This window comes from Bombus vancouverensis, chromosome 13, assembly GCF_051014615.1.
Source record: "Bombus vancouverensis nearcticus chromosome 13, iyBomVanc1_principal, whole genome shotgun sequence".
Taxonomy (NCBI): domain Eukaryota; kingdom Metazoa; phylum Arthropoda; class Insecta; order Hymenoptera; family Apidae; genus Bombus; species Bombus vancouverensis.
Genome location: NC_134923.1, coordinates 6938449 through 6959495, shown reverse-complemented (window position 1 = coordinate 6959495; position 21047 = coordinate 6938449). Strand labels below are relative to the sequence as shown.

Below are 21047 nucleotides of genomic sequence, written 5' to 3'. Positions count from 1 at the left end.
ACGTAATTCGATAAAATAATATAAAACGAAAAATGTTGTGCATCCATTATTTCCTTATAAAACGAAAGGAATTTTTCGGATGACCTAATACATAGTTAACAGTCCACTCCATTTTCAATGATTCCGATAGATCGTTCTTAATCATATGTTATCAAAACACATTTGCGGAATTCAAGTGGAATTTTGAAAATTTCGCCATGCGAATTCATAAAATTGGAACGTTTTTTGGCAAACCATGGGAAAGCACGGGCAGCAGTATGCCATAAGGATTCCGAATCTTATTCAGAGGAAAAGTTCGTGAGCAGAGACGATGCGAACTTCTAATGAGCGTGAATTTTTCGACCACAACGCCGGGTGACGTGTCATTAGCGTTAAACGAGCGCAAATAAAAAGAGGGCACCGTATTTCTCGGACGAATTTAGCATAGAGAACGAAGAGGTTGAACGTTACGAGACTTGGACGCGCGTTAAGCAGAAGCAACTTTGCTATACCGAGTAATTAACATGTGCGAATTGAAACATACTGTTCAACACACGACGGAAGGAAGAAATTCTATGAAAAAAAGAACATTTTCCTTGCGTCTCATTTAACCGCTCGCCCGAAATTTTCTTCGGCGGTATTCGCCACTTTTACCCACGCGTGCCAGGTATAAAAGTTTAAATTACAAATCGTCCGGTGGAAGTTTTAATTAAAACGCGCTTAAATTGCGCTCGCATGAAATAAATTTTTGTGCTTTAATCCGACACTGACCACGTTCACATTATAAATTAGTCCGTGCTCGCAAAACAATTGCAATATAATCGCGTTAATTATTCGGCTCTCGGTCGCTCTTTGCTAGTCGCAGAATTCAATATTTCTCGGCTTGACGGTGTACGAGTTTTATGATAACCCGTTCATTCCACCTGCATCTCTCTCCTGTTCTTAACTTTATCGCGCCGGCAATATTCCTTTTTCTTCCACTGACGTAGAAGAAAGAAAAGACCTTCGACAATTTCGACGCAGTTGCTCGTGGAACTTTCAAATGTTCGCTTCTTTTCCGAATCAATGAATACAGATTGAGCTTCCGCTGTGTAAATAACTTCATAGACGTTAGACTTCATAGAGGGAAGAGGTAATTTCTGCCAGAGTGTATCAAAGATACGTCTGGTCGAAATCGAATCACGAACGGGCAAAGGATTCCAACGAAGGCCATCCTGTTTCGAAAATCCCTTTCAATCTAACCGGGAATCTCGGATACCGAGAATCCCTTCGTCGTGAAACAATCCTGTTCGCTTCTAACGACGATCCTTCGCCGTCGGGGATATTTCTTTTCCCGCGAGTAAAGTCCTTCCCATTATACCGAAACGTTCCTATTGGATCGTCAACTGCTGAAGGAAAAGCTGGCAAACACGGGAATTATCGAATTATAACGACGAAGGTATAAAAAGGATGGATAACGAGGCAGGCTGAACTATCGGAATCTCTCAGCCAGAAAAAAGCGACGGTTAATTGGATTGTGCACCTCGTCGATACTTGATCCCTCGAAACGACTGATCGCCGCTAGAATCGATAAAACGTAGCTTCGTGTTTTGCGAAATACGACTGTTCCCTTTAAAAGCGCTTCTATTGGGAGTTACGCGGAGAAGCGTAATTTCACGAAATTACAAGTTAACTTGCTGAGAAAGATGCATCGAACCTCGTTTTACGTTATTTTCCACCATATGAACTTCGGTTATAAGAATTATTACGTCCGTGAGTTCGATTAATGGAGTTTTACTGTACTTACAACAATCTCCTCATTAAATTCTTCTTTACATCGGCCAACAATGCAATCCCTATATAAACAAGTGTTGAATACAGTTTCTTCAGACTTCGTCACGAGGTTTCTCGGACGGCTGCAGAAAAGATTATTTCTAGCATCGGAGTGGTCAATGGGAAAGCGGCCGGATCCTTAGAAATTTACTGGACAAGGATTCGACGTCGTCGGACTTAGGAAGTTTCGATGGATAGCTGCAGTACCCTGGTTCCCCTGTTGCACTGTAAAATCGCGTCGGAGTGTACGTAATCCATCGAGATTGCGGGTCCGTCTCGGATTTACGAGAGAAGGAACGCGGCAGAGAGAGATGGAAGAAAGATGAGATACTGGTTCCACACTGTGTGGCGTTTCTGCTTTTACAAGCAGATTGGATCCGGTCCTTCCAGGATTTCACGCCTGCCTAGTCAGGATCGCGAGACGCTACTAGTCCTGTTTCTTAAGCCCGAGCTTTCACTCCCGGTTACGAACACCTTCCGGGGAAAGTTGAGAAAATTTCCGTCGATCGTAAAGAAGACGAATACATCCTGATCAGGAGTGAATGCGGATCGCAAAGATGCCGCTCGAGAAGAAAACTTGCTGAAACCTTTTTTCTAGATGCTGCATCTAATACCAGTTCGTCTTTCGAGAGGTTTGGCGAAGAAGCAAACGAAATGAACGTGTGGTTCCTCGTGAAGTTCCATTCTATCGACTTATTTCACCGAGAGCTAACATCTTTTCCGTGATTAGAATCGGGCAGCAAACATGTTGATGCGAAAATCTGGAGGTAGATGGAGAAGCAAGAAATAGAAAGATCTGTGTGTATATTCCTCGCACATAGATCAACAACCTCTGTTCAGCCATAAATAACTTGGCTGGAAATATAGATGTTTTTCACGGATTTATAACAGCATTCAGAATCTCCATTTCATTGTCAGTTATACGAAACTGTATTTCCAGACGATATCGTGTTATAGTCATTCAAATTCATTGTTATTCGTTACTCATTGAAATTCATCTGCATCAAGGAAACATATTGTAGTAATACAAAGTATGAAAAATTATTACCTTTATTACTTTATATTATTCCATTTTTACATATTTGACATCATTGATTGATTGATTTTATACGATCGACATGTGGTAGAATCAACGAGACCTGCTTCGATTCGTTCGTTCAGTTATTAAAAATAATTAAAATAACTTGGAAGAATTGTGCTGGAATACTCGCTAATTTTATTACGTCCGCCATGACGCGGTATGAGAGTTGAATCCCCAATGAAATTAAGCATTCATTCGACCGAGCTACAAGTTGCAGCCCCGCTGTGTTACGGTTTCCATGGTATCTATCAAATTCCGTTAAACTATTTCAAAAGCATCTTCTGAGAGATCATCGGCCTCGTAAATCGACCATACCATTCAGTGGGATTATTTAAGACTTGTATCAAACACAGATAACAGGAATTACGAATGTGTATGTTCTTAATGTGTCGGAGAATAGGAACCGCTATTGGCGATGGTATGTACATGTATTTGGCATCGGTTCTCAAGGTAGCCACGTTAGAGACATTGTGCACGGAGAAATCGGATATAGTGTAAATCAGGATCCTCGATCCTACCGCTGATATTCCTACAACTTCTTCCAATCCTTGCGTGTATCGGTGTTATTCAAACTTCATCCCTGAAAGCCGTGATCATTCACCAGAAACCTGATCAATACGAATTCTCACTATTCCGTGTATTTTTCTATTACTATTTTTTATTTACATCATCTCCTATTTTTTGAAATATTATTTTACTACACTTACTATCTTTTTACTAACAGATTCAATCTAAAAAGCATTTTTAAATATTCAAATGTTCGTAATCCATTTTCCGATTTTCTGTTTACTAAACCATACATTGCGAATATTTGCTTTATATTTATGATCCCTATCTAACATTTCTCCTACACGTTATTTTTATCCCATATCTGTAGCACGCTGCTATCGTATATTATATTTTTAACGCATTCTTTCGTATTTTTTATTTTGGTATACAATCATAGAATTTTCAACGAAACGCGTATAAAGTTTCCAAACTTTCTACAAACTTAACACGCTACCAGCTTCATATTTGCAATATATTTCTTCTGCGTGCATCTACAGCTCCTGTAACAGGTGTTCATGGTCCCATATTATTCTACTATTAAATCGTGTAGAACCTGTGTCGAGTATTGGCGAGGACAGTCATTATTCAAAGCGCATCACATACAAGGATTGTTTTCAGCGTAACACGAGGAACACGCAGTATCAACGTGTCACAATCACAAGATCGGTTGTGCAACTATGTATATCATGACACGATTATTGTGTTACCTGGTTTAACCTATCATCGTGTCCACTAAAAAGCAATATCTCAAAATTGAACATTCGTCCTGTACCACGATATAATGAAATTGAGAGACTGAGAAAACATGGAGTTGATCAGTTTGGCCTTATACGTCGATGTATTGACATTTCTTGATTGCGAACTTTAAATTTTCTTCTCAGAATACGATTAAACTTGTATCAATAAACGTAAGACAGAAGTTTCCATGAATATTTTATGGAACGAGAGATATCACAAGTCTGCTTACATTATTAATATATGCCCGAAGACACGTTGGAAAATCGATGGAGCTGGTTACTCAGCGTTCACCTGGCTGGAAGTTAAAGAAGCACTTCTCCAGACTTGAAAATTCCAAGCTCCATTGAACCAACTACGACGAAGTCATTGTCGATCACGATTTTCTCATGCTAACGTTCAAATCATTCTACTTTGACGAACAACAACGAACACGACTGTAATACCATTATTCAAAAACGAGAAATACAAAAATTATTCGAAATTGAACGAAAGCAACGAATATAAAGAGACGAGTAACTGGATGAAACAGTTTACTTGAAAGTTTCAATGGAAAATTCCATTATTCTGTAATTAGCGTAAAATATTCGCGCAAAGCATGTGAACCGAAAGTTATGCAATTTCCATTTTATACGATTCAGATTTGTATTTCATTCGTATTTGAAATAATGTTTGCACGAAGTGAATACTCAGTCGTAAACCGTGTTCTTGCATAACGTTGAAACCTAGAAAAAGTAGGATATATGTTAAGATAAAAGGAAAAAATTACACGGGTTGCTTTTTCTACGTTTGAATGTCTTTTCTGTAGGGAAATTAACGAACGGCTGGCAGCGACATAAAATTGCATGCGCACGACGTCGATAAAATCGAACTTTCTTCCGAGAACGACGTTGTTGCAATTTGCAATATACCAACCTACTTCGTCTACTAATTGCCTTTAAAATTCTCTAATTATCGGTAATAAAATCTTTTCCACGTCGAAGATTCTTTGCTCGTCTCCGGCATACTAATTCTGTAGCAGGAGCCTTTTTATAAGATCAACGATGTTAAACGTTCTTTGAAGACATCGGCTACTTTTCTTTTCTTGTCGAGTTACATCCTGTTCTTGGTGGTCGATACAAGGTTGAAAGTTCACAAAACAGGATATTAGCTGCTCGTTTTACGCCACGAAACAATCGAGCAGAAAGGAAAAAAAGAGAACATTAACGAAGAATGAGATATACGTGGTTTAATGTTTGAAAAAGCTATATTACTTCTTCCGTGGCAAACTTTAAGAGCCATAATCCTTCGAACAACATAAATAAAAGCCTACGTCTGACTAATGACGGTTTTACTACTAGCAGCTCTAGCAAGATTTTGCGTGTCTCGGCAAGTTTTTTCCGAAACGGGAAGAAAAGAAAGGGGTGATATCGAACCGAAGGAGTCGTAACTCGACGATAAAACACGACGAGGATGCTCCAAACTTTTTGTTTTCCGAAGAAAATACGGGATCGATCGAGAACTCCGCGCCGTAAAGTACGAATCATTTCTTCGAATGCTGATAAATGCTTCTCCCGGCGACAGTTTTAATTCGCCTTTTCCCAAGTTCCGGTCTCCCTAAGGGGAGTGATTTTTTTATTTATCCTTAGCTAACGACGTTCGCCATGACGAAGCGGACTCGAGAGGAATCAAGAAACTGTTCTCGTCTTCGCGCGCGTTGCACTTGGAACAATTAATTTAACGTTCTTTTCCTTTCTGCCACAACCACTAGCTTTTTTCATCCTCTCCAAAGGGAACAAAAAATTTTTCAATTAACAGTATTAATCTACGCTAAATGTAATTTCCTAAGTAAATTCTGTCGTTAACGTGGAACGTGCGCGTACGGTATAGCTCTGAAAAATTCTTACGTAGCACTATCGTTTTTTCGGTTTAAATTATTCATACAAGAATTCCTCTTTCCTTGAAATCGACGTTCCCTTTCCTTTTCAATTATCTCGCGAATTACCTATCGGGTTGTTAATTTTTCAAGAAACACAGAACCAACGGTTACTCGCTTTCTCTCGTTTCATCTCGGATCGACTTCGAACCTGTTACAGAGTTCACAGCAGAGCCCAAGAAAGATCGCCTTTCCAATAGACTATCTTCTCTCTTCTGGTATCCCTCTCTTCTTATTAAGCAGAATACACAAATTTTTTTCCCGTGCGGTAAAGAGATTCGCGTATGTACTTGGTGCCTGCGTCGGCCCTTTGAAGAATCCCGAGTAGCTTTTCCATGAATGCCGCGACCGGCACGGATGGCTAACGAAAGGAATATTTTCTATAATTCCGCGCGGCGTTTCCTCCCGATGGAATTCGCCGCGTCTGACGAGTGCCTCGTGTTCTAAGAGTATCAAAGGCACCTGTTCCCCGACCTCAAAGACCGTATAGCAATGCTCCTTCTCAATTTCCAACGCTACTCGGGATCTCCGTTTAGTCCTTGAACTTGTTTCAAAACCGTTAATCCTTTCGAACACGTAGAATGTATTTTCCAAGTTCAGTCGTTGTTGATTTTCCTCTTATTTCGAGCCATAATATAATATCTCCCTCACTTCAATTGTGTCACGAAATTAGAATCAACGTGTATGTCGTTTCCACGATAATTAACATATTATTGGCAATACCTATGGTAGCATTTCTTTAAGCATCGAAACAAGGCAATATTTCGCAACTTTCGTCGAATCATCGTGCTCCTAGAGATCTTTGACTCGATCCTAGAATAGCGTAGTTTGTGCCAGAACATAGAAATGGAAGGGAGAAATAACGCACGTTTACTTGTTAGAAATCTGCGTCACAAACGGCAGGTTCTCGACGATCGTCGTGTCTAGAGACTTCAACCTAATTATCGTACAGGCGGCGAGGTTGAAATTCCGGCAAGAAACCCTCGAAACTCGGCGGTACAAATTTTCATTGTCATCATTATAAATTCAGAGTCGTAATGTTCCGGCACAGTTTCGAGGATTTCGAGGAACTGCACCGGCAAAATGAATATGATTAGCTTTAATTTTATGCAAAGAGGTTAAAGAGGTTACAGCCCAAATCCCCACCTCCGATTTTTCTCCATCCTGGCCTATTCTCCTTCTTTCTATCTCTTCCTTTCTCTCTCTTTCATCTCCCCGTTCTCCCTGCCCTACCGTCGGAAAGTAAGGTTTAACTTTTAATAATCAGGCAGCTGGTATAAGCTGCTAGCTTCGTGTCGACGTTTGTGGAAGCTGCTTTTCGCCCGCGTTATAAGGAGTCGTTGCCCTAAGAGGATAATCATGTCCAGTGGCCTGGAAAGCGTTTTTCATCATGGCTTAGCGGCGTGTCTGTGATATTGGCTCGCGGCACCGTCAACGATGAGACGAATCTTTGAAATTTCGTTTCTGAAATTAGCATAACCGGGAGTTTTTATAACACGGCAGAGGCTAACACTGCATTCATTACCGTAATTTTAGATTATAGCAATATTTTCGATCGTAAGAGAATCTAGCAGGTCAGTGTTACGACACGGAACGATTAATCACTTTGAGACGTGTCCAAGGCTCTTTGAGTTAATTGAGATCAGGATTGAGGGAAATAGGTGATGGATTATGACATCGATGATGTATCTTTATAATGCACGACAGATATTTGTACAAATGCATATTTTTATCAACAAGGGTAAAGAAATGGAACCAAGGCGAACATTTATTTCGTCCACTAAATATAATAAACAGTATCGTACGTTGGACATTTTATACGTTTCTTAAGATTACGTGAATCTTGTCTGTTTTCTATGAATTCGTAAATGCTTGCAGTCTTGTTATTAAAAGGAAAATGGTAGCTTGACGATATCAAGAATATCTAGGCGCAGTTCTACCAAAGTTCGTCCGAGTTCCGACGTCTCCATTGATATTTTACAACCACGATTCTCAATTAGAAAGAAAGTACCAAGACACGTGTCCCAAGGAACCAAAGTCCTGGAAAGGGAACCGCTCCCTTTTATTATTCCGTGACGTGTGCAGGAAAGCCGGCTCGGTCGTGCCGTGCCATTTGCATTCTCATTACCATCGTCGGTGCTATTTAAATAGGTGAACAACTGCAAGCCTCTCGGTGGCTTATTAGACGTGGCTCTTTGGTTCGTCCCGAAGTTGGCCGATTCGACGAGGAGTCGACTCCAGTGCAGCCGTGCTTTGTCGTTAAAGGACGAGTTTCGTTCGTTCATTTTCAACGAAAAGAAATGACCTGACAGCGGTAGAAAACGCGTGGAGCAATTAAACTTTTGCTTGGTACGCGTACGACGAAGTAATTTCGAGAGCGCCTAGAGATGCGCGGCTTTTTACGGAAATTACAGGCACTGGAAAATTGAGTAACTGACAGAGTGTGAGGTGGCAAGGGGAAACAAGCGAAAGGGGAAATCGTTAATGTGACAAATGGGTGATTCGGTGCCGACGTTAAGAACGATTATGGAACGACAAATTCTCAAATATTCCATTCACGCGCGATAACGGTCACACCTAGTCCTTCAATTCGAGGGTTGGAAGCTCGAAAAAACTAAAAGGTTCGGGCAAGAGGCAGGGTTAATTGCGCTTCCTTTCGACAGCGGTAGACAGGAGGATGGCTGGAAGATGTCGCGGGAGGGTCGAAAGGATTCTGTGGTATCCCTTTTATATTCAACGCAGCGCGCTTCATTAGCGAACGCGGTTTCGTCCGTGCACCGCAACGATTTAATCCGAGCTTGCGCGCTCGCTGTCGCGCCGGAATTCAATTTTCTTGTGGTCTTAATGGACCAAAACGTTCCAGACCGCGAGTTCTACGATGGCTCGTTCCGCCAGCGCAACGACGAGAATCAATGTCCGTGATCCTGCCAGATTGGTCGAATCGTATGGATCCTGTCCAGATTACGGATCTTCTAACCCGCCACCGGCTTGTGAGGTTTGATCGTAAAGTAATCGAGAAGCTTACACGCGGATGTCTGTGGTCGAACGTTCCACTATATACAATGAATCAACCCTATTCATCCGGGATGCGAATCCAAGTAAAAGAGGATTGAGAATTTCGTATAACCGATACTCCCCCCGATCCACCTTATTGCTTCTCTCTCGTGCGACTACGATCGCTATAATCACCTTGATTGGAAATTTTATGGATTAATCGAAATATTGCACATTTGGACCGCTAGAGTCTATGGTTTTTAACTAAAATTATAATCGTCGTCTACATTTGTCCGACTATGTATCTGTAAGTATTGCCCAAGGATTGTAAAATTATATTTCTTCCACTTATTATGTCTTCAGAGTGTTGTGTTTTTGAAAGAGAAGAATTATCTTTTCCGTGGAAGAAGATAATTTTGATAATCGTTCATCAAGTGATACATTGTAACGATCTCGTGATAGAAATTCCTATACGCGGTTCGCTAACATCATCCTGATTACATAGGCGCTGTGAGTTATTTCGCGATACGGAATTCTAATAATCTATCGTTGCTGAAACTAGTTCACTGAGCACTGAGAAGTAACCGAGAAGTTTGCACGGCACTCGACGCACTCTGGATGCTGAAGTAGCAAAGATGAGCGGCGTGTATTGTGGGTAACGCTCTGGGATTCAACTGTACGGGATCAATAAGGGATAAAACAGTGGATAGTAAGAGGATCCAAGTAACAGAATATCAGGCAATTTCTATTTAAATATTCGAATCTAGTGACCTAACAAATGCAGAAGGATTTAGGATTTACGAAAACAATTTGTTGTATCGCTCAACCGACCGTTATTTGTGAGTGTCTATAAAATTGATAAAATATTTATTTAGATAGATTTATGTCAATCGATCGCATGTAGTTTCGCTAATATATTCCGCACTCATGAATGTAAAGGATCTATCTCTGTACCCTAATTCTGATCTGTTTGGAACTTGCTCCTACAACACAAAGCCAATTCTGCTTTGCGAAACTCGAGTAATGGAAGCTCAAGTATACTTCGGCTCTTCGGGATTCACAGCCGAAATAGAAATTACAATTTGTTCCGCGGTCGCAGATTTCTATTTGCCACGCTGTTTACCATCCTTCGTCGTTGATTTTCGCAGACGTTGCTTCATAGACAAAGCTCCTTCGTTTGAAGACAAATATATTTATTTTCATTTTTCAACATAAGCTAACAAAAGGTAATTAAAATCTGTCGTGTTCTTTCCAAATGCCTTTGCAAAATAATTGCTCTCATTTCCTTCGAGAGGAGCATCTAGAAAAATGTTCGCTCTGCTCTGCCATCTGCACGTAGATCGATAAATTTAGTTGCAGGACAATGTTCGTAACAGCGAGATGAAGATTTACGAGTTTATGAAATACGACATATTAAAATTTACATTTTAAAAACCGTCAGTAGAAAACAGTCTCCGGAAAGACACAGTCGTGCCAGTATTTCCTGTCAATATTTATCAACTTCTCTATTCACAAACTCATGCATGGGATTCTGAACAGATAGTAAATCTAGGTTAGATCCGCGGGTGGTCTACGGACGAATCCTTTTTCCATGATACAGCGATAAACGGCACAACGTAAGATGCGCACCACGGAAAGTATTCAATTTCATCTGGCGTATTTCGACTTGGCGAATGCAGTTTGAAGATTAAGCGTCGCTGCGACGCTTAATTAAATGCGGCACGAGTGTCTCTCGCAATGCAGCTGTGCTTGGGTTCGCAGGGAAAGCCGGCGTCCTTTATTAAACCCTGCCATATTTCGGTCCTTCCCCATACGAGGCATTTTCCACGAGAAACTAGCTACGACGAGGCTCTCTCTTCGTATCACACTACCGCCACGACACCTGTACGCTTTTGAAGGCATTAACTGGCGAAACGAGGAAAACAGTAACACGATCATTACGATAGTCACGTGTGTAGAATCAGCGCACGTGCGTGCTACGTCTGTGATGCTCGTCGACGATACACCAACGGAATTCTGCTTAAATTGTAATCAATCTTCAGAGACTCAAAACGTCAACTACACGCGTGGCGATCAAAGAAATCCACGACAACGAAGCACGCGCTTTATGGAAACCTAGTTTGAAGCGGCTCGCCGAAGACAACGAGAAAGTTAAATAGTCCGCTTTCGAGATACTTTGGCCGGAAAATTTTTACTCGAAACTGGCTGATTGAGTTGAGGCTCAGGCTTAAACTTTAAATGCTCCAGAGGCAACGTTCTTCGGAGAAGTTGCGGATCTCTCTCTCTCTCTCTCTCTCTTCTTCAGTTACCTATTCCGCTCAGACATCTAGCAATTGGAAATTAATGGCCACCGATTTATCGCCGCTCAGGATCTCTTCTATCTCGCGAGAATACGAATTCGTAATTTCTAATGTCTACTAACAAGTCAGTTAGTCTATGAGGTCGTATAAACTTTACGAGATGCTATTCCAAGAAAGCGCACGCGAATAAAGGAGGAATATCGAATCCAGCTCTGTATTTCCTGCTTCAACTCCACGCAGGCACGAATTCCAAAGAAGCACTTATATCGAATTGCGAACGACGTGAAGCATTACGAGCACGAAAGACTCGCGAAAAATCATATTAATAAACAGCGCGTTGCTGCGAGTAATCAGGCTCGAGCTCGAGCCGGTCGCACGCGATCGGTAATGATTAAAAATCTGCATTACGCATTAATTAAAAGCTCAAAGCCGTGGCTCGTAACGCCGAAGGAAATATTGATTTTTCTGCTTCACTGCCGTTCTCCGGGCGTCTAACCTGCGGTAAGCGCAACCCCTAACAAACTTGTTCTCCTTAACTAGATGTTGAACATAACCTGCAGGGAACTTACCAGTCCTGACGCTTCTGTATTTCCGAACACACCCGTCTTACACACGACCGGCTGACTACTATCGAACGTCTATTTGAAAATCCTGTCCAACAGTCAGCCGATCCAGCCATATTTTTTCAAACGTAGCGGGTCATTGCACGCCTGACGACATCCGAGCCCCGAAGATTTACCACAGACATTAAATTACGACCGGCTGATCTTGGGGATCACGACTCTCTTTGTACGAACTGGAGCAAGCCAAAGTGCAGAATCCCGTGTCTGATATATGTAACTTCTGATACCCATTGGAACTGGTATCGTTATGCAAATAATAAATGAAAATATTGTACGGAATATACGTTTGGTGAAAAACGAACGAATAATTATTTAGTTGCTTTCACAACGTAACTGTAAATTAGATAAATAACTTTGTCGTTACACATGCCATAAACAATTATACTTTCACAATCTTATAAAACTTATAGAACAAAAAATTGTAAAATGATAAAAATTTCAGTATCTTCTAGTATTGTTTCCTAATCATTTTATAGATTTGCTTCGTTTTCCCTAAATGTCCTAATACTTATAAGCGGGGCCGTATATATTCGTATTATGTGAGAACATACATATTTAGATAGTTTTTACTACGATGCACCGCAATTTTGATATGTATTCGGAGTCATAAACAGGTCTTCTTTACTCGCTGAATCAGGTTCAGTCTGAGTGTATTTGCGTAACGACGAACGGTTATACTCCACCTGGCCGTTTATGCTAGCTGGCAGCGTATTCGCCCCTAGAAGACCGTCTCGTTCTACTTGCTGTGTCAAGTGCAGCCTCGCTATATTTGTCTATTCAAGAACGGTACGATTCTACTTGCTGAAATACCCATAGTCGGTGTATATTTACTCGCGCGCTGACGAACCTATTCCGCCTCTGGAGCATGATTCAAGTTGTACATCTACAACCGGAACTTCGTTGACCAAGTCGCGAGCTGTTCTCGCCTTTTAATCTAGTTATAATCAATATTTGTCCGCGCGATAACCCTATTTTACTTCACCGAGTAAACTCGCGTCCCGATGTCTGACTAGTAACCGACCAGTTCTACTCCCGATTTACGCACGATTTAATCTTGTATTATTTTGCATCGCGTCATTATGCAAATGTGCGTGTGATAAGAATACTATACTATAGCAGAAATTACACACTGCGGTTTCTAAGCTATCTTGATCATCGAAATGATGATTCCGCAGGAGCTTACGTAACGTTGTAAATGTTCTGAGAGTATTTACGTTGAACGAAGTACGCGAATAGTAGAACACAGGTATCGATTAATCGTAAATGTAATCCACTCGCAAGCATACGGAATTACGCATGAAAAAGTTCGCGTGCGTGAACAACCTCCGCTCTTTTATCAACGTTTTACCGACATTAACATTTTCTTGGAATATTTCTTCACGCACATCGGCTAACAATCTCGAACGTACGTGTTCCATTTTTCGGGTCACACGAATTACGTATGAATCAAAGAATATTGTCGCGAAGCGTAGAAGTTTTCATCCAAGTGGATAACGCGTATTCTTTTGGGACTCCATACAAACGATACATCGCCACATCGTACGAAGAATCGATTATTCTAATTCAAACATGGCTCGATTCTTAGTAATTTCACCTGTTATTAAATGTATTACAAATCCCTCGTTCTCGACTTTGATACGAAGAAACACACCGCCAAGATAAAGTATAAGTGAAAAAAATCATAAAGTCCGAGGGGATATTTCATAATACGTGGCACGCGACTGAGCTATTAACCTACCATTATGAAAGAATCAACGCTCCACGTAGCGTTTTGAGTTAGCTGTTACGTGTACGCGAGTGAACGCCACTGAACGCGTTATAAGAGGAAGTTCTATACCTGAGAATTTGGCTTAAGGACATAAAATTCTGATAGCCGAATTCCTGAATTTTTTCCACCTAATTATCTCTCATTTCCAACGACGTATTTTTACGGGCCATCAAAGACAAACTAGCTCAAAGCTATTCTGCATTCCGATGATTTATGGCAGGTACTTAGAGTGCGTGTGTGAGATTATGCAGATGCGTTACGATGATAAGTGACTCTAAATCACGCAATTATCGGCTATCGAAGATATGATTATTAGGCGTGAGAGAGATTAGGAATAGCAAATAGCTAACTGCTACGGTAATTATTTTATCATGTAGATAGAAATATTCAGAAATTTATAAAGGGTAGTACTGTGAGTTATACATACAATAGAAATCATTAAATTATACACTGGCTAACATATTTCCCAAATTGTGAATTACTGTGCATTATTATACAACGAATAACGCATTTGTGTAGGGGCACGGCAGCAAGATCGAGCGTCGTCAAAAGAAACGATGAGAGGATTCGGACGAACCTGGACCGGAACGGCGCGATAATAATATGTGGACGACTTGGCCGCGGACGAGACGCAAGTGGCGGGACTCGGACTCGTCGCGTGGCGGACACGAGACTCGTGGTAACCGCGACGGTTTTCGTTTTATCTATTCGGTGGTGTTGGCAGCTTGCATGGCAGCACAGGAAGCGAGGAGCGCCAAGTGTCCACCGCCAGACACGATACCTGGCTGCCCTTGTTACAATTTCGAGGACGGGCTGTTCCTGGAATGTGCCGGGGCCACCGAGGAATCCCTCAGGACCGCTTTGTCCAGTGTAATACACGCCGCTGGTGGAGAAGGTACGTACTACGCGAGGCCACCATCTATGACGAGGGAATACATTAGGATAAATAAGGGATTTCGTTTCCGCCGGACGGGATTTTCTTCTCCTTTGTCCCGAGACCCGATTAAGCGAGCTTGTATTCAACACCGCACAGAATAATTACCCGAATACGTTTAGATTGTGTTCTCAATTAAGAGATCTCGAGTAACTCCTACGTTTATCTCGCTGAACTGGTTTTTATGCAAACAGATATTACGTCTCGAATAGCTTTGAATCCATTATACCACATATTCAATGTATAATCTACGTGTTTTGGTTAAGTAGATCGAGCGAATTACGACTGTTCCAGGAGCGATAGTTCAATCCCTAAGCGTTTACGAGCTAGACAGAAGAGTGGAGGAACTTCGATCTATCGCCTTTCCAGCCGGTTCTCAGATCAGGCATCTGCAGATATCTCATTCGGCAATTCGCGAGATAAGCGAAGATGCGTTTAAACGATTAAGCAAAAGCTTAGAATCCTTGGCGCTGGTGTCTGGTCGACTTCCACACGTGCCGCAGAAGGCGATGGCAACCTTGAGTTCCCTGAAAGCTCTGGATTTAGAGGCGAATCTGGTGCACGAGCTTCCTAGTTACAGCTTCTACGGACTTTCTCTGATTAAATTGAACCTGAAGGGCAACCAGATAATAAAAATATCGGAATACGCGTTCGCAGGCTTGGAAGATACTCTGACGGATCTAAGTCTGGCTGAAAATAAAATCCGAGTATTTCCTATGACGTCTTTAAGGAGATTGGAACACCTAACGTCGCTTAGACTAGCCTGGAACGAGGTATCCGAGCTTCCAGAAGATGGATACTCGAGATTAGACGCTCTAAACTTTCTCGATCTAACCAGCAACAACTTCAAGAAGATCCCTCTCAACTGTTTTCGTTGTTGTCCGTCCCTCAAGACTCTGTCTCTCTACTATAACGCCGTCGAGTTCGTCGATAAGGACGCGTTCATATCACTGATCGATCTCGAGTCCATCGATCTAAGCCACAACAAGATCGTGTCACTGGATGTATCCACGTTCAGAGCAAACCAGAGGCTTAGGTCCATCGATCTTAGTAACAATCACATTCATTACATCCGCGGCGTGTTCTCCAAGTTACCAGAGCTGAAGGAGCTATTCCTGGCGGAGAACAACATCCTGGAAATACCCGCTGAAACGTTCGCTGGAAGTACAAGCTTATCGGTGGTGTATCTTCAACAAAACGCTATTAGGAAAATCGACGCGCGCGGTCTAGCGACGTTAAGCCACCTGACACAGCTACACTTGAGCGGCAACTACATCGAGAAAGTGCCGCGAGACTTTCTCGAGCATTGCGACAATCTCTCGACCCTGTCTCTGGATGGAAACAACATCCGCGAGCTGGAGGTGGGGACGTTCGCGAAAGCAAAGTCGTTGAGAGAGCTGCGACTGCAAGACAATCAGATTACCGAAGTAAAGAGAGGCGTTTTCGCGCCTTTACCGTCGCTCTTGGAACTGCATTTACAGAATAACGCGATAACGGACATGGAAACCGGCGCTTTGAGATCCCTACACAGTCTCCAACACGTCAATCTTCAAGGTAATCTTCTGGCGGTGTTGGGCGATGTGTTCCAAGTGTCGAACGATGTCGGACAAAATGGAAACAGCGGCAGCTCGTTGGTCTCCATACAGTTAGACAACAACGGCCTCGGTGTCCTGCACAATGACTCCTTAAGAGGCCAAGCGTCGGTCAGAATCATGTGGCTCGGCCACAACAGATTAACCCGCCTCCAAGCTCCTTTGTTCCGGGACCTGTTGCTGGTCGAGCGATTATATCTAACAAATAACTCCATCTCACGAATCGAGGACACCGCCTTTCAGCCGATGCAGGCGCTCAAGTTCCTCGAGCTAAGCATGAACCGCTTAAGCCACGTCACAGTGAGAACTTTCTCGGAATTACACGAGCTGGAAGAACTTTACCTGCAGGACAATGGGCTGCGTCGCTTGGACCCTTATGCATTGACCGCTTTAAAGCGACTTCGCGTACTTGACCTAGCCAACAATCATCTGAACGTGTTGCACGACAAGATCTTCCAAGAGGGCTTACCGATCCGGACGTTGAATCTCAAGAACTGTACCGTTAGCGTGATCGAAAACGGAGCGTTCAGAGGGTTGAACAACCTGTACGAATTGAACTTGGAACACAATCATCTCACTGCCTCTACGTTGGATCGTCTTGACATTCCTGGACTCAGAGTGTTGAGAATATCGTACAACAATTTTAGTCAGATCAATGGAAATTCTTTAGACGGACTACCGTCTCTTCAGCATCTGGCTATGGATTCTTCTCAACTCTACAGAATGCCACCAGAGATATTCTCGAAGAATAAGAACCTTGGTAAAATTCTGTTAAGCAACAATCTCCTCCGGATGCTACCTAGTCTTCTCTTCCTTGGTTTGGACTCGTTGAAAGAAGTAAAACTGGACGGTAACAGATTCCAAGAGATACCGTACGACGTGTTCGCGAACGCTACTACGGTTGAGTTTCTGTCACTGGCTAACAACGTGATTGTAAACGTAGACATGTCAAAGTTAAACGGGTTGACCAATTTACGGGAATTGGATCTGCGTGGCAATTACATCATGACTCTTTCTGGGTTCGCCGGCGTAAATCTCTCTCGATTGATATCGGTAGACCTGAGTCACAATCATCTAGCTGCTCTGCCGGCCAACTTCTTTGCCCGATCCAACTTACTTCGCAAAGTCGAGTTGGCCGCTAACAAATTTCATCAGATCCCGGCGGTCGCCCTGTCCGCGCAGAATATCCCAAACTTAACCTGGTTGAATGTCACGGCCAATCCATTAGTCAGGATACACGAGATTAGTTCAAAAGCAAAGTATCCTGCTCTTCAGGAGATTCATATTTCTGGAACGAATCTGACGATCGTTACGAGTCAGGACTTCGAAGCGTTCCCAGCATTGATGCACTTGTTCATGGGCAACAACATGATTTCGCGAGTGTCGCCGAGCGCATTCCGCAGTTTGCTCGAACTATTAACCTTGGACTTAAGCATGAACGAGCTCGAGCTACTGCCTCAGGAGAGATTAAAAGGACTGGAACACCTCAGGATACTTAATCTCACGCACAATCGCTTGAAAGAACTCGAGGATTTCCCGCCTGATCTAAAGGCCCTACAAGTGCTGGATCTCTCGTATAATCAGATCGGCGGTGTGGGTAAGAGCACGTTCCAACATCTCGAGAATCTCGCTGAACTTCATCTCTACGGGAATTGGATATCTTCCATTTCTCCGGATGCGTTCAAGCCCTTGAAGAAACTGAGAATTCTCGATCTGAGTAGGAATTATTTAGAGAATTTGCCGTTGAATGCCTTCCGACCACTGGAAACGCAAATACGGAGCCTTCGTGCAGAAGGTAATCTACTTAAATATTTTTTCCTACTTACTCTTTTTAGTTACAGTTATTCAAAGAGTTGAGACTTTCATGCTGGTATCATAGAATTTGTAGAGTCTAAGATACGAACTACGTTTCTAAGGAAGGTGAATGCGATGGTGCTAACTGCCATCGCACGATCCACTTCACATTCAGAAAAATTCAACGATAAATTCTAAGATTCTCTGAAATTCTAAAATTCTCTGGATAATTATGATTTAGATAGAGAGCACGTGTCGTAAAACTAAAATTGTTATTAACATTCGCGAGGTATAGCGTAGCAACCTTTACTTATACGACAACGATATTCATCCATCTCTCGCGAAACAGCAATTATGCAAGATTAAACGTTTTTCTGGATATAGAGAACCCACTGCACTGCGGTTGCGAGTCTCAAGAGCTCTGGGAGTGGCTGCGTGATCATCAGAAACTGGTGGGCGGTGGCGTAACACGGAATCGAGGAGGTGGATTGCGAATGAACGACATGGACAGCGGATTACTCAGGTGCCAACAGCCACCGGAATTACAAGGATTGGTGTTCCTCGAGCTGGACCCGCACGCTTTCTGTTCCGCGCCTCTCGTCTTGAAACTTGCGATTCAGGATATCCAACCGTTCTCCGTTTTGGTATCGTGGCAGAGTAGAAATCACTCGGGTATTCGCGGTTATCAAGTGGCTTACCACACAATGGAAAACATCGATGAGGTAACACCAAGACATTGTCTTTACATAGAAGTAGCTAATTTATGGATCCTCGGCCTCTATGGGATTTCTCAATTTGTACAATGTTCAGTGATTAATTTTCATGTGCCTCTCTTTACATCTTCGTGTTTTTCTTCTCGATCATTCTAAATACCTACACCTACACACGAGAGCTTATATCGATTAAAAACGCATGAAATCCTGACTGACACGATCAGATTCATAGAGGTACATGATCTGCGAAAAAGTCTCTAATATATTATGAGTATACCGTATCCTGTCAAAATATTCCAATCTTGTTAATCTTCTTTTTCTTGATAAAATTTTCAGATCCGAGCAAAGATCCTGGAGCCAAATTCGCGTTCGACGAAACTCTCAAAGCTCTCCCCAAACACTCGGTATTTGATCTGCGTATTTGGCTTGGGCAACTGGATGGGCCAACGTCTCGAAGAAGACACGATGGACCAATTTAACTTCTCGAATCACGAAACATTCGAGTCGCCGTCGGATATGCAAATGGCAGATTCGTCTACGAGTCGTTGCACCGAAGTGAAGACCCTGGAATCACCGGACGCGGTAATCAGCAGCGATGGTTCGTCGATGGGCGACGTCGGTAGTGTCAGCAGTTTCCTGACAAGACGTTTGGGTTTGATAGTCGGCTGTTGCATGGGATTCGTTGTGTTCTTGCTTCTCGTGTCCGTTCTCGGCTATCTGAAGGTGAAGAAGCAAAGAGAGGCCGTGAAGAGGGAACAACCGATTCCTCCGGAGTACATTTCCTATAGGCACTTTAGCATTCAGAGCGGAGAAGCTGGACACGCGGCCAGACAGGCCAGCCAAGACGGTCAACACTCGAACTTCATCAACAGTATGGGCAACACTAACTTGAATGTATGAGACAAGTTAAAAAACTCCCGAGGCGTGGAGGTTTCGAACGTTTGAACAGATCTGGATGGTTTTTCCTCCTGGGTTCTATCGTCAAACGCGTAACCTTCCCGACTCGTGGCAGTTTTCTCCTTCTCGATCGAACTCGAACCTTCAAATCGAAGTTAACTAATCAACCGAAACGGAAAGCTCTCAAGGAAGATCGTCGACTTTGAAGCGACGAAAAGAAACTTCAGCCAAAAAGTTTGTGTCGCGTTTGTGCAAACACTAAAAGTGAACGACCTAGTTAACCGAGCATTTTATATGTGAATTTTCTACGAGTCTTAACTTTATTCGATGTAGCTTTACTCGGTGGACCGTGAACGTACATAACAGGCTCTGTACGGCAAGTGTGTTCGGTGCATCGTGGTCTGCGTAGGATCGGAGAATTTCATTACGCAGCAGTCGCGTTCTCTGGACGATTTACGAGTATAAACATGGTACGCAAGGACCCATTCGGACTCGCGCGAAGCATGGTGTATTGTGTTTTCTAAATGGCTCGGCAAACCGGTCGCGTGGGTAACGGCGTAACAGCGGACAATGCGACGCGTCGTTTCGTATAACTGCGTTCTTGAATTTCCGCTAGCAACGCAGCAAGGGGCCAGTTACCCTGTCAGACGATGATGAATCGCGTAGCGGAGGTACGACACTATCGTGCGAGGATCATCGTTCGTGGATCGTTCGTACGCTGGTAACGAGACACGTTTGTACATAAGTGAACAGTTTCGAATCGTTGTTGCGAGATGAACAGCGACGTTCAAGAAGAATTCAAACAATTTAGGCGAACAATTTCAACGATTCTTCATTTAGCAAAATGTAGCTCAGTTAGGCTGAAAGCATTGATTCCGCTTGGCTCGACGTAGAAGTTAAAATCGACTCGCCAAAAAAGAAAAACGTCTTTTCGCGTTCGTGAATTAAGCAAAACATACAACGCCGGTATTGATTCTTCGAGTTCGCGACTTTTCGAGTATATCGTTGATATCGTTGTTGCATCGTGGAAACGTGCACTCGTGGAAACGAATATTTGGTACTGTGGGACTATCGCACCTCTTTGCTGTATCATAGGCTAAACGGCACGGATGTTATCAGAATATACATTGGAAATTAGGTTGCGTAATAACCAGCGAATCGTAGTTCAGGTGACAAAGAGAAACTGGGCTCTAGCGAGAATGTAACTGCGATAGGCCATGTTGCTCGTTGCGTTGAATAGAACCGGATACGGTCGATAAGTGTGTATCGTGAATGTTCGAATGCATCGTGAAAGATCTCACATGCTGTGTACTGTAACATATACATATGTCACTGTAATAAAAATGCAAATTCTTTTTTAA

The 21047-nt window shown here is 42.7% G+C and overlaps 1 protein-coding gene across 4 annotated transcripts in view; it reads left to right on the top strand.

Annotated features, from left to right (window-relative positions):
- The window catches only part of LOC117160837 (uncharacterized), a 182566-nt gene extending 161519 nt beyond the window's left edge, over positions 1-21047 (top strand). For all 4 annotated transcript variants that reach the window (XM_076623746.1, XM_033341875.2, XM_076623747.1 and 1 more), the window contains 4 exons: positions 14276-14651; positions 14985-18077; positions 18461-18798; positions 19126-21047. In XM_076623746.1, the coding sequence (XP_076479861.1) occupies positions 14360-14651; positions 14985-18077; positions 18461-18798; positions 19126-19689 (4287 nt within the window). In that variant the 5' untranslated portion in view covers positions 14276-14359 and the 3' untranslated portion in view covers positions 19690-21047. The remainder of the gene's footprint in view (positions 1-14275; positions 14652-14984; positions 18078-18460; positions 18799-19125) is intronic.